General features: G+C 52.3%; 1 protein-coding gene across 1 annotated transcript; it reads left to right on the forward strand.

Annotated features, from left to right (window-relative positions):
• The first annotated feature begins 3,178 nt into the window (after nt 1-3,178).
• Nucleotides 3,179-11,783, forward strand: SF3B4 (splicing factor 3b subunit 4). The gene is made up of 6 exons (XM_034756794.1): nt 3,179-3,322; nt 4,690-4,818; nt 6,062-6,604; nt 7,637-7,831; nt 10,236-10,409; nt 11,295-11,783. Exons 1-6 carry the CDS (start codon nt 3,289-3,291, stop codon nt 11,474-11,476), a joined length of 1,257 nt encoding a protein of 418 aa, XP_034612685.1. The 5' UTR covers nt 3,179-3,288; the 3' UTR covers nt 11,477-11,783.
• The last annotated feature ends 844 nt before the right edge of the window (nt 11,784-12,627 follow it).

The following is a 12,627-nucleotide window of genomic DNA, read 5'->3' on the forward strand; positions in this document are numbered from 1 at the left end:
TCACCTTTCCCAGTGCTCCTTCTACATGGAGCCTCCGCCCTGGGTTATGGGGTGGGGGGCAGTTTGCCTGGACTGTACCTGGCCTGGAGGCCTTCAGTTTCCAGGGCTATCCCACTGGCATCTCTCTCGAGCTTGGGGGGGAGAAAAAGCCGAAGGCCATCCGTCCCAGTCATGGGCTGCTTGTGGCCTTAAGCCGAGTTGTCGTTGCTTTTGTACTTCAAATCTGAATCGAAAAGTGAATGCTCCAGATCGTGGGCTATGCATTTCAGGGAACCGAGCTTGCAGTCCGAGCTCCAGCTTTTCAGAGGCCTAACTCACAACCCGGTCACCCACCACTCCTTCCACTTAATAGCCAGCCTTCTTGGGCTGAGACTTTCATCTCCGAGGGGGGAGCGGGGATTTGGAACCCAATCTTCTCCCTTCTCACCCTACAGAAGGCACAGCCGATTAGTCAATTTCACCAGCCACGCTTGGGCATTCGAATCAACATTTCCATTGGCCCCAGTGGGCATTGGATTCAGGCCCTTGTGAGGGGGATGGAGACTTGCTGCATCTTTCAGGTACCTACAGATGCATGACTGCTGTACCCAGATGGCACCATGCTGCTTTGTCAGTGTTTATGGACACTGGGGTTTGCACAGTTCCTGTATGATGCTACTTTTCCGCCCTGAGATTTGAGTGCCTACTTTGTATATCTGTCTAACAACAACGAGGAATAACAAAGATTATTTTTATTGGCATTTGTAATATAATCTCTCGGGGCGATATTAGAGATGTTTGTTTTTGTTGAAAAATTTATATTTTATATTAAAAAAAGCGCTGGTTCTAACATTAGTAACCCACAGGAAATGGGTTATTGTATAAGCTAAAGTGTTTAGACAAAACTGGACGATACATTTTTATATATGTGTGTGTTTCTCTCCTCTCTCTCACCCACACACAGGGATTGGAAGCCACCAAATTCCAGGGTGGATTAGAACAGTTGTAGGGGTAGGGCTACCCAGTAATCCAAGTATTGCAGTACGGGTAGACATGCTGGCATGGCTAAGAGTAGCAGTGTAGATGTGGTGGCATGTGTCTGTGGGCTGTACAGGGACCCTGGGTATGTGGGTTAGCAAGGTATCTACTTGGCAATTTTGAGCCATGCTAGTGCAGGTATGTCTTCCCATGCACTAATCACACCTAGGATTGCAGGATAGACTTGCCTATGCTGTTACAGCAGAGGGTCTAATCTAGCTGTGATCTTAGTTTAGGAAATTGGTACTGTTCTCTGCGAAACTGTGGAATTGTTGGTGTAAGAGTCCTAGAACTTTAGGGCTTTCAGGCCCTGGGAAAGAACCGGGATTGTCATCTGATGAGTATGAACAAAGTACTTCCTCCAGAACACCCTCATTTCTTTTTACGTGCAAGGTTTCAAGACCGGGAGGGTCTGGACTTTCCTTGGAAGAGTTCTTTGTGATTGCTTTTCCTGGTGGTTACTCCTTTATAACAACTTGGAGGTTTTTTTGTTTTGTTGTTTGTTTTTTAAAATCTTAGTGCTAATAGCACATATACATAAAAGTATTTTGGAGACCAGAACAGTAGGGTAACTCTGTGCAGATCACACATTCCCCGTGGATGAGTTAAGTGGAAATCCAAATAAGGGCATTTTTTTTCTATTCTGTATATTTTTGTAGTGACGTTTTTATTTAAGAGCTCATTAAAGTGCAGTATTTTTAAATGCAGAGTGGCTGGCTGTGAGTTGAATGGTATGCTCTAGTTCAGGGGTCCCCAGTGCGGTGCCTGTGAGTGCCGCGGTGCCCGCTGGGGCATCCATGTGTGCCCACCTACTGGGTGCCAGAAAAGCAGCCGCCGAGAAGCTGCAACGTCAAGAAGCACTACGGCCAAAATGCCGCCGAAATTTGGCGGCAACATCTCTTGATGACGCTGCTTCACAGCGTCATTTTGATGGCCACTTGTCCAGCGGCCATGGTCTTTAGCGGCTAGTTGTCTGACGCCCGCCCTACGGAAAAGGTTGGGGACCATTGCTCTAGTTAAACTAACCGTTGGGCCTAGATGCTAGGATCATATGGGGGAAACTGAGGCACGGTGGAGTAGTGACTTGCCTAAGCCTAAACCTAAGCCAGTGGCAGGACCAGGAATTGAACCCAGATTTCTTGAGTCCTTGTCCAGGGCTCTCTCTCACTGGGCTTACGGGGAAGCAGCATGGGGTCAGGTGCTGGGATGCTGACCTGTGAGGCAGGAGAGCTGGGGCCTATTTGTACCTCTGCCAATGACTTTGCACAAGATACTTCACTGCCATGAGCCTCAGTTCCCCCATATGTAAAATAGGAATACTGAGAAGGTGGTCACTATGTAAAGCACTCCCGGGAAACCGTTACCTCCCAAAGAGCAGTAAGATCCTTCCCCTGGCAGGCCTGACCCCCAAGCCGCATAAGGACTCGCTCCATAACGAAGGTGCAGAAAGGGGCCCAGTTAGGCTCAGCAGGACAATAAAGCACCATGGAATAGCTGACGCTGCCTGCTGCTCGTCCCCCTACTACCAGAGCTACTGGCATCGAGCCTGGGGGCCTGTGCCCTGATCAGAGTGGGATGAACCCCCTGGCTCTGGGTTTTTAATTTTTCTCTCGGCGCCCCAGGTGGGAACGGGCAGTCAGAGGCCCAAACAAGTGCCGCCCTACCACTGCCCAGAGTAGGGTGACCAGATGTCCCAATTTTTGGGTCTTTTTCTTTTATAGGCTCCTATTACCCCCCCCAACCCCCTGTCCCAATTTTTCCACAGTTGCTGTCTGGTCACCCTAGGCTCAGCTCCCCTGTACTAGCCGTGGGAACAGGGACCCCTATCAAACAACAGCTAGTGCCCCCCCCCCCGGCAGTGGGGGAGCATCCCCTGCAGCGGGTATGGGGAGGGGCCAGGCAGTGGATTTGCCAGTGGGAGCTTATGTCATGACATGTCATCACAAAGGTGTGAACTTTACCACAGGGGTCAAAGGGGAGCAAGCTCTGGACCTCTGGGGGCCAAGAGAGGGGATGAATTACACGGGGGGAGGGAAATAGGGCCCAAGATCGCCACTTCCGCCCATAGGCAACATGGCCACGGGTGCGTCCAAGTCCACTTCCGCCCTTAGCCGCCATGGCTCCCTCCCTGCACGGCCACTTCCGGCCTCATCCAAGATGGCCGCTGCCTGCGCCGCCCCTTTTCACCCGCGGTGGCCGGAAGTGGGGGGGTGAAAGGGCGGAAGTCGGAGGTCGCCCGCCTGGCCGCGGGGAGGCGGGAGCGCGTTCGAGATGGCGGCGGGGCCTATCTCCGAGAGGAACCAGGGTAAATGGCGGCGGCTGCCAACCCCCTGGTCCCCGCTCACGAGGGGCTGGGCCCGATCCCCCTGTACCCGGGAGGGGGGCTGGGTCCCAGCTTGGGGGTCCTCAGTTTCCCCCCAAAAGCGGGGGGGCGGGGCTGGGTCCCAGCTTGGGGGTCCTGAGCCTCCCCCCAAAAGCTGGGGTGGGGAGTTTGCAGCTGGGTCCTAGATTGGGGAGCCCGAGCCTCCCCCCTCAAAAGCTGTGTGTGGGGTGCCAGATTCGGCCTCCCTGCTGTGCATCTGATTTCAATCCATTCATTTGGGGCATTTGGGGGGAGCTGTGGGCCCCATCAAGGGAGGGCTCTCATGGTCAGGCTGCAGGACTGGCCGTGAGGACTCCTGGGTTCCTGGCTCTGTTCTTGGCTCCCGCTGCGACCCTGGGCAAATCATTTCCCCTCTTTCTGCCTCAGTTTCTTCCGTACAATCGGTGTCATCACAGCGATTTTCTTTAGGGAGCGTGTGAGGGTTAGTCTAAGAAGAGGGGTGCAGTGCCTTGCGTGGAAAGCTCGGGGGCGGCACAGAGGGTTCATATCGCTAGGGCCTGCTCTGGCGTTTGGTATAGACAGCGGTAGACTTGGTTGGAAATGCCATAAACTAACAGATTTCCTAGTTCAAAATAGGAAACAGCATTAAGTGGGGTAACTGAAGTTCATGCTTCAGGGCTTGGGCTGAAGCAGTGGTCAGCCAGGGGTTCTGTACTAGTTTGATCTGAAGTATCGACTTTGTGTTGCCTTGGCAATGAGGGGGGACAGCTGACCGTGACATCATCAGATATGGTGTGAGGGTGACACGGTACAAACGTGTGATTTAAAGGGAGCCACTTCTTTGTAGTACAAGGGGAAGCAGTGCGGCCTAGTGGCTAGAGCACTGGACCGGCCCTTGGAACACCTGGGTTTCTATTCTTGGCTCTGTTGGTTGACCTTGGGCTTGCCTGCTCAGTGCCTCAGTTTCCCCATCTGTATAATGGGGATAATGATACTGACCTTCTTTGTAAAGCGCTGTGAGAGCTACTGAAGGAAAGGGCTAGATAAGAGTTAGGGATTATCACCTCTTTGGAGCATGTCTGCACTTTAAACTGTGTTCTTAATCATTTAACATTGGTTTCTTAGATGTCCATACACTTACTCCAGAGAAGTGTGTTTCATTAGGGGTCCAGTCTTGAGCTGTCTAAGTCGAGGCAAGTTTTGCTTTTGACTTCATGGACTCGAGCTCAAACCCTTAGGGATCCAGAGCTGATCTCTCTGTGGGAGAGTTCTTAACTCATCTGAGATGTTCAAGAGATTGCTCTTCAGAGCCAGGTAACCCATCACCATCTCCTCTCCCCCCTCTCAAGATGCTACGGTTTACGTCGGTGGCCTGGACGAGAAGGTCAGCGAGCCGCTGTTATGGGAGCTCTTTCTGCAGGCGGGACCGGTGGTCAATACCCACATGCCCAAAGATCGAGTCACAGGTCAACATCAAGGTAAGATATTGACCGGTCCCTTCAAAGACACGTCTCTGCCAAATTACATATCCACAGGGCTCTCGTCCAGGCAGACACATGTACCATCTGCCAGTATGGAAAGGGTTAAAAATCCCATTTCCAGTCACTTTACATGTCACTTGTAACAATAGTCAGTGTAAAATGTTCAGACAGAACTGAGACAATTAGCTGTGTTGTGGTGGCGTGGAGGAGCCCCAGTTGTGGATCAGAACACCATGGTGCCAGGTGCTGTACAAATGCTGACCAGATAATCTAAGTAATTCTCCTGGGTTTCAGTTTACGTACCGCATCTCATTCTGTACATTGTCTCATTCCACTTGTTACTTTAAAGAGTAAAAGCTTGTCTCTTCACCAAGATGCACCGTTACTTTTAAAACCAATTTAAATTGAGACTTGGGCCTTGTCTACACTAGAACGGGGCCGGGGACAGTTATACTGGCAAACGTTCCCAGTGGGGAGACAGTGTACACCAGTAAAAGAGTTCTGTAGCTTACACTGGTTCACTGAATGGAATAAGCTGTAGCAGCAAAAGGACTGACTTGTTGGTATAACTGCGTTTACACTCGGGCCTTTGCTGACACAGCTGTGCCATTTAGGGGTATGATTATTTCACACTCTTCACCAACATAGCAATGCTGGCAAAACTTCTGTAGACCAGATCTTAGTGAAACTGGTACAGATCCCTCTTTGGATACTCATAGCTGTTTAAATCTAGGTTAGCTTGCAGCTGTGAATTACGGGTGCAAGCTAAATTGATAAGTCAGGTTTAACTTGATGAGAGTGTCCATACATACGGCTGCACCAGTGTAAATAAATCAGTTTTGAAATCACACCTTTAGACTGGTCCAACCTTGTGTCTAGACCAGGCTTTAGAAGCAGAGGGGGAGAGAAATCAATAGCTGCAGATGAGGGAGGAAGACAGTTTGAAATGAGATGGAGTGGAGAAGGTGGAGACCTAGAATGAGGTGGTTCTGGATGCTAGGAGATGCAGTGAGAGTTCCCCTATCTGTAGGGGGGCAGTTGACCTCCCCAGTTGTTCCAGCCAGTTCTTGATAAGGAGAGGAGAGATTATTTCAGGGAAAGCTGCAGAGGAGAAGATTCTTGCATCAACAGTGGAGAAATGATGGAGGCCTGAGATCAACCAGGGGGATGGTGTGGGTGGCATGGAGAGACCATGGAGTGTATCCGGCTATAAAGGGCTGTGTTGGGGTGTGTGTTGCAGGTTATGGGTTCGTGGAATTCCTCAGCGAGGAAGATGCCGACTACGCCATTAAAATCATGAACATGATCAAGCTGTACGGGAAGCCGATCCGCGTGAACAAGGCCTCGGCCCACAACAAGAACCTGGACGTGGGCGCCAACATCTTCATCGGCAACCTGGACCCGGAGATTGACGAGAAGCTGCTGTACGACACCTTCAGCGCCTTTGGAGTCATCCTGCAGACCCCCAAGATCATGCGGGACCCCGACACGGGCAACTCCAAGGGCTATGCCTTCATCAACTTCGCCAGCTTCGATGCCTCCGACGCCGCCATTGAGGCCATGAATGGACAGTACCTGTGCAACCGGCCCATCACCGTCTCTTACGCCTTCAAGAAGGATTCCAAAGGCGAGCGGCACGGCTCCGCTGCAGAGCGGCTGCTGGCTGCCCAGAACCCCCTCTCTCAGGCAGACCGGCCTCATCAGCTGTTTGCAGATGCCCCTCCTCCTCCATCGGTGCCGACCCCTGTCGTCACGTCCTTGGGGCCAGGCGTGAACCCGCCAGGTGAGCACATGCCGTGCAGTGCCTTTTGTGCTTGCGGGGAACTCTGGCTGCAAGTTTCCATAGGCTAGACCGGGGTGGCCAGCCTGAGAAGGAGCCAGAATTTACCAATGTACACTGCCAAAGAGCCACAGTAATACGTCAGCAGCACCCCCTCAGCTCCCCGCCGCTCCAGCCCCGGAGTCAGCGCCTATGCAAGGAGCCGCATATTAACCTCTAAAGAGCCACAGGTTGGCCACCCCTGAGCTAGAGGGATGCTAGAGCTATGACATGGCCGTGGAGCATTGCTAGGGGGCGCTGTGCGGCAGAGAGTGGTGCGGGTGACTCACTAGAGGGCGCTCTGATCTGGATCATGGCTGAAGCCTGGATTCAGAACTGAACTGCATGGCTGCAAACTCTGCTGCTCTACCGTGAACCCTGGTTCCTTAGGGCGCTTGCAGACTGGTTGCAGTTTTCCCCACCACGCTCAGGGGTAAAGTTGGCCATTAGTCCCCAGTGCAGTCGGCCATATGTTCTGCTGTCAGACCTACCCAACGGGTCTGCAGGTAGCTGGCGTGATCTCAGTCAGCTAGAACGTGGGGAATGGAGTCAGGACTCCCTGGTCCTGTTCCTGTCTGCCACTGACTGGCTGCGTGAGCTCGGGCAAGTTGCTTAATCCCTGTGCTGCGCTTTCCTCTATGTAAAGTGGGGGTACGACCCTCGACTCAGGGCACTGCGAGGTTATTTTGAGACGCTTGGGTGAACAGCTCTGTAGACGATTACTGGCTTCGTGTGCTGGCTGAAATCATTGAGGCCCTCGGCCGGTCTGTGGCACTCCTCGTTTGGCAGAGACGAGATGGGCTCCAACGAAGCAGGCGAGACGCTACGGGAGATGCAGGCTCTCCAGCAGCAGGCAGAGCTCGCTGGCACTTGCTCGCGCCAGCAGGTGGACATGTGGCTGCTGCCGAGGCCAGTTGATTCTGAGTCCTTTCTGTGGTTTGTAGATGCTGACCCAGGTGATCAAGTTTTTTCTCACTGACTCGTCTCTCTTTTCAGGCATCCCACCCCCAGGATCGTTTCCCCCGCCGGTGCCGCCACCTGGAGCAATGCCCCCAGGAATGCCTCCTGCCATGCCACCTCCACCCATGCCACCAGGTGCAGGTGCCCCAGGTCCTCCTTCAGGGGGCACTCCCAGTGGAGGGCACCCTCCTCACCCACATCCTTTCCCACCTGGCGGGATGCATCATCCAGGTAGGTATCAGAGAGGCAGTGTGGCCTCGTGCACAGAGAACTGGCCTGGGACTTGGGAAACCTGGGGTTCTGTTCCTGACCTGGTGGGTGACGTTGGGCAAATCACGTCCCCTCTCTGTGCCTCAGCTTCCCCGCCTTGAAAATGGGCTGATCTCTGCCAAGTGCTTTGAGATTTACTGATTAAATGCTAGGTAAGAGCTGGGGATTTTCAGGCTTTCTCTGCAATCTGCTCTGCTGAATGCCTTGTTCTAGAGAATAGTTCCATTGACTCCATTGGGACGGCTGTAAAGTTCCGCACGTGCTCAAGTGTTTGCAGGATTGGGGCTAAAATGGTATTTTTAGTTTTTAAAAAAAACCTGGAGTGGCATAAAATCTTTGTCACATCGGAACAAAACTGCTTCGGTGTTCAGACTGCAAAGTGAGCGTGGCTGTTTCTGCACTGCAGAGTCTGTGCCGGCATAGCCGCTAGTGTAGACACAGCGTACCCCGACGGGAGTTTTTCTGGCGGGAGGCGGTGTTCCAACCCCTGCGTGAGGTTAGCTAGGCCAACAAGAGCCCTCGTCTATGGACACAGCTGCATCTACACTAGGGCTGTGTCAGCATAGCTCTGCCACTAGGGGGTGTGGCTTTTTCACACCATGACCGACATAGCATGGCAATGTGAGATTTTTAAGGGTATGTCTGCGTTCTCCTGTCACTGTAGTAAATTCACCGCCCCGAGAGGCGGTAGCTTGGTCGGCGGAGGAATTCTTCTGTCTACACCAGCTTAGCTATGTCTCTCAGGGTGTGAACCTCTTCCATTGCTGTCATGTCATCTAGTGTAGACGTATCCAAAGTGATTGTGACTTTTTTTTATATGCCCATTCCAAAATGTTCAGAAATATCCTGACGTTAGGCTCCGTGAGCCCATATTTAGGCACCTATGGGTGGGAGTTTTGTAAAGCACCTACAAGATTTAGGAGCATAAGCCCCGGATGGGTGAGTGCAGCCTTTCAGCTTTTCTCCATTTGGGGAAGTTCCGTGTACGGGAAGGTGGCAGGAGTTGCAGACCCAGCCCGGGTTATTTGTTTATCAATCTTGTGTGAGAGTTTGTAGCGTTCTTGCAATAAGGGCGTTAATGAGGCTCTGGACTTGTCTTCTGCAGCATAGATGAGGATTGAAGTGTGAAACTTCTTAGTAGGAAAACAAATCTCTATGTAAAATCTGAAATTTGGCTAAAGGAACAAATACAGAACATTCCCTTTACCAGTATAAGACTATAAAACAGGAGGGAAGCAAAGAACTAGCAACGTGGAAACTAAAACAAAATCTGATTTTAAATTTTAAACAGAAATCTTTTTAAAATCATGATTTGTTTTTTTTTTTAATCCACCCTGCTCTCAACTGTGAGCCCAGCTCTGTCTGTAAGGACGTCACCTCTCCCCTTATGTCTGATTAGGAGGCTTTGCATAATTGCAGATTTGGCTGTGTTAGCGACAGATGGCTGCGGTCTCCTATTACACGCTGGCTTACAATGTTTAAAGTAGGTGGTTACATACAGCAGGGAAAGGTCCATCATGTCACGGTGCCTGGCATGTGGAGGTGTGTTCGGGCGCCTGGATTTCTGTTAAAGGGGAAAAGAGAAGAATCTGTCTTTTCCTTCTTCCTTTGTCTCTTTATCCCAGTGCCTGGTGTCTGTCTCCAAATTTCCCCCTTTTAATTTGTCATTGGCAGAACTGGGTCATGCCACTACCGCTTGCCCAGGGGAAATTTCAAATCTGCTGGCCGTGTGCTGGCTCCTCTTAAAAATGAGCGTGGGAAATGCAGCTGGTAGCCATTGCTCACTTGTCTGTCTGTGCCACGCTGGAGGCTGTGGATGGCACCTTCGATAATGTGCCTTATTAACGGCGCCAAATTTCTTGGTTGGCACCGAAGGGCTCTTTAAATTAGTGGAGAAAGGCAGACCGAGAACCAATGGCTGGCAGCTAGGGCCTGCGCGTTCAGATTGGAAAGAAGATGTTACCCAAGGGAAGTGGTGGATTCTCTGTCTGTTGAGGTCTCTAAATCCAGAGTGGAGGCCCCTCTGGAGATGTGTTCGCCAAACACAAGTCTCTGGGTTCACCACAGGGCTAGCTGTGAAATTCTCTGGCCTGGGCTATGCAGTAGGTCAGACTAATGGGCCTTTCTGGCCTTGTATTCTCTGGTACAATCCTCCCACCGGCTGGAACTCAGGTTGCTCTAGTGGCCAGTAAAAATGCTACTGGGACCAGCCCTGTCCTCCAAGCCCTGGTCGCCTCAAGGTCACTGGGATCCTGGAGTCCTGTCCAGCAGCTCATGTGGTCAGTGAGCTCAGCAGAACTTGGTTTCTAATCAGCGGCTTTGAATGTCTGCGTGGGTCTAAAGAATGTCTTGTGCTTTTCCCTAGGGATGCCCCCCATGCAGGTGCATCACGGACCACCCGGGATGGGACAGCATCATCATCCGGGGCCACCGGGGTCAGGAGGCCAGCCCCCGCCCCGCCCGCCCCACGGCATGCCCCACCCCGGACCACCCCCAATGGGCATGCCGCCCAGAGGGCCCCATTTCGGATCACCCATGGGTAAGTGCGAACCTGAGAGATGGGATGTTCACTGGAGTCAAGGGCCTAATACCAGCCCAGGCCTGTGGCATCCATTTGCTAGTTCAGTTGGGAGGTGGGAAGAGGAGGACTGAGGTCTGAAATGGCGGCTGCTTACGTCACAGCCTTGGAGGCCAGCCGTGCGCTCGGAGCGAGATCTTTGGCTGGGGGCTGTTGAGAAGGGGGAACCCCGAGCGGTTTCCTCTGCCTCGTGAGGCTGCGTGGCTCTGTGGCTGGATCAGGGGCCTGGGAATGAGGACTCCTGAGTTCAGTTCCTGGCTCTGCCGCTACCTCGCTGTGGGACCTTGGCCGCGTCTCATGTCGTCTGCCTGCCTTTCCCAGCTGTCAAGTGAGGATGGTTCCTTTGAGATCCTCAGCCGAAAGGCGCCTGAGGCGGGTGACTAAGGGCTTCCCCGCCGGCTTCCCAGCTAGGAAGGGATCGGTGTGCCTTTTCTCCAGTCCTGCTGGCGGAGCGGGAGGGTGGGGGCTCATGTCCCTTCTCCCTCGAGCCTTGTTGCAGGGAATCGGGCGGGAGGCAGGGCCTCAAATAACTGGCATCCTGGTACAGCAGTCGCTTTGTGCAGAGCCGTGTCATTTCAGTGACCAGTTCGCTCCGCTGAGACCAGACTCCTGCTTGAGATGTGGGGAGGGCCCCATGCTCGAGAGACGCCAGTAGGGCCATGCCCAGCTCGACGTCCCTCCAGAGCTCCCTGGCTCTGAACAGCCTCTTGACTTGGAAATCAATTTGTGGCTTGTGGTGCCTGAAATCTCTTGTGCGAGAGGCTCGTGCGGATGAGCCCTGAATCGGAGCTGCCGTCTTTGCTTCCTTCAACTAGGGTTTAATGTCATTACGCTCTGTCCCTGCAGGTCACCCAGGCCCCATGCCCCACCACGGCATGCGTGGGCCGCCTCCATTGATGCCTCCCCATGGTTACAGCGGCCCTCCCCGCCCGCCACCCTATGGCTACCAGCGGGTCCCTCTGCCACCTCGTCCTGCCCAGAGACCCCCCGTGCCACCTCGTGGGCCTTTGAGGGGACCCCTACCATAAACGCAGCTGCATCAGAACCTGGCCAGCAGAAGAACCTTCCTAGTGCGAATTCCTCTCTCTCCTACCTTGGATTTTGGTTTCTTTTTGGACTAACGTTCCTGAGAACAGGAAGCGTGATCGGAGCCGTCAGTGTCTCGCTGCCCCTGTGAAAACCCTGCTATTCCCTTTAGCAGTGTTACTTTTAGTTGTCCTCTCCCTGCTCTTGTCCCCGTCGTTTCGAGAAGATAACTTGATTTTAATGAAATTTTTTTCTATGTGAACTGAGATTGGCCGTTTGCAAATAAACACCATGGGCGTTGCCCTTTGAGGCTGGTATGATTTTTTTTCTCTTTGCATTCCACAGCCTGCCAGCCCCGAATTGTCAGTACCCTGGTGTTCTTTGGATCCCAGAAGCGTGTATTATTAAGCCTCACGCACGTTTATTTACATGCTAGAATCCTGTTGCTGCATCGTTGTTCCTTCGGGGGGCTGTTGACAGTGAAGGTAAAGGGCTGGCAGCATTGGCATAAAGCAGCCATGCTTACAGGCCTCCTCTGTGCTTCTTGGCCAAGACATCTCTGAGCTATACCAGTGTTAGGCTACCACATACAGCTCTATGAACATCCCTCCTAACCAGCCAGCCCACTGCCTCTTCCCATTTAATTCTTAAGAACCTAAGAACGGCCATACTGGCTGACAACAAAGGTCCGTCTAGCCCAGTATCCTGTCTTTGGCAGTGGCTAGTGCCAGATGCTTCAGGGGGAGTGAACAGAACAGGGCAATTTATCGACTGATCCATCCTCTGTCCTCCAGTCCCAGCTTCTGGTAGTTGAAGGTTTAGGGACATCCAGAGGGTGGGGTAGCATTTCTTCTCACTTAAGTGAGTCCAGCTTGGTTAAGCGAAGGCAAAGGAGGAGAGAAATTTAGGGTGGTAACGGGAGCCAGTTGGGAACTGGAATTTCCATACCACAGGGAATTTTGACATTTTGAAACGCAAAATCATTCCCATGGGAACGAAAAACCAAAATTCCTCATGAAATGAAAATTCCAAGACATTTTGATTTGGGCCCATCAAGTGTCTTGCTAGGGTGGAAGTGTGGTGGTGGTTGACTATTATATTAAAATATTCCAGTATAATATTAAATGAGACAGATCTAGGTAAAGGTAATACA

The sequence above is a fragment of the Trachemys scripta genome, chromosome 24 (genome assembly GCF_013100865.1).
Source record: "Trachemys scripta elegans isolate TJP31775 chromosome 24, CAS_Tse_1.0, whole genome shotgun sequence".
NCBI lineage: Eukaryota > Metazoa > Chordata > Testudines > Emydidae > Trachemys > Trachemys scripta.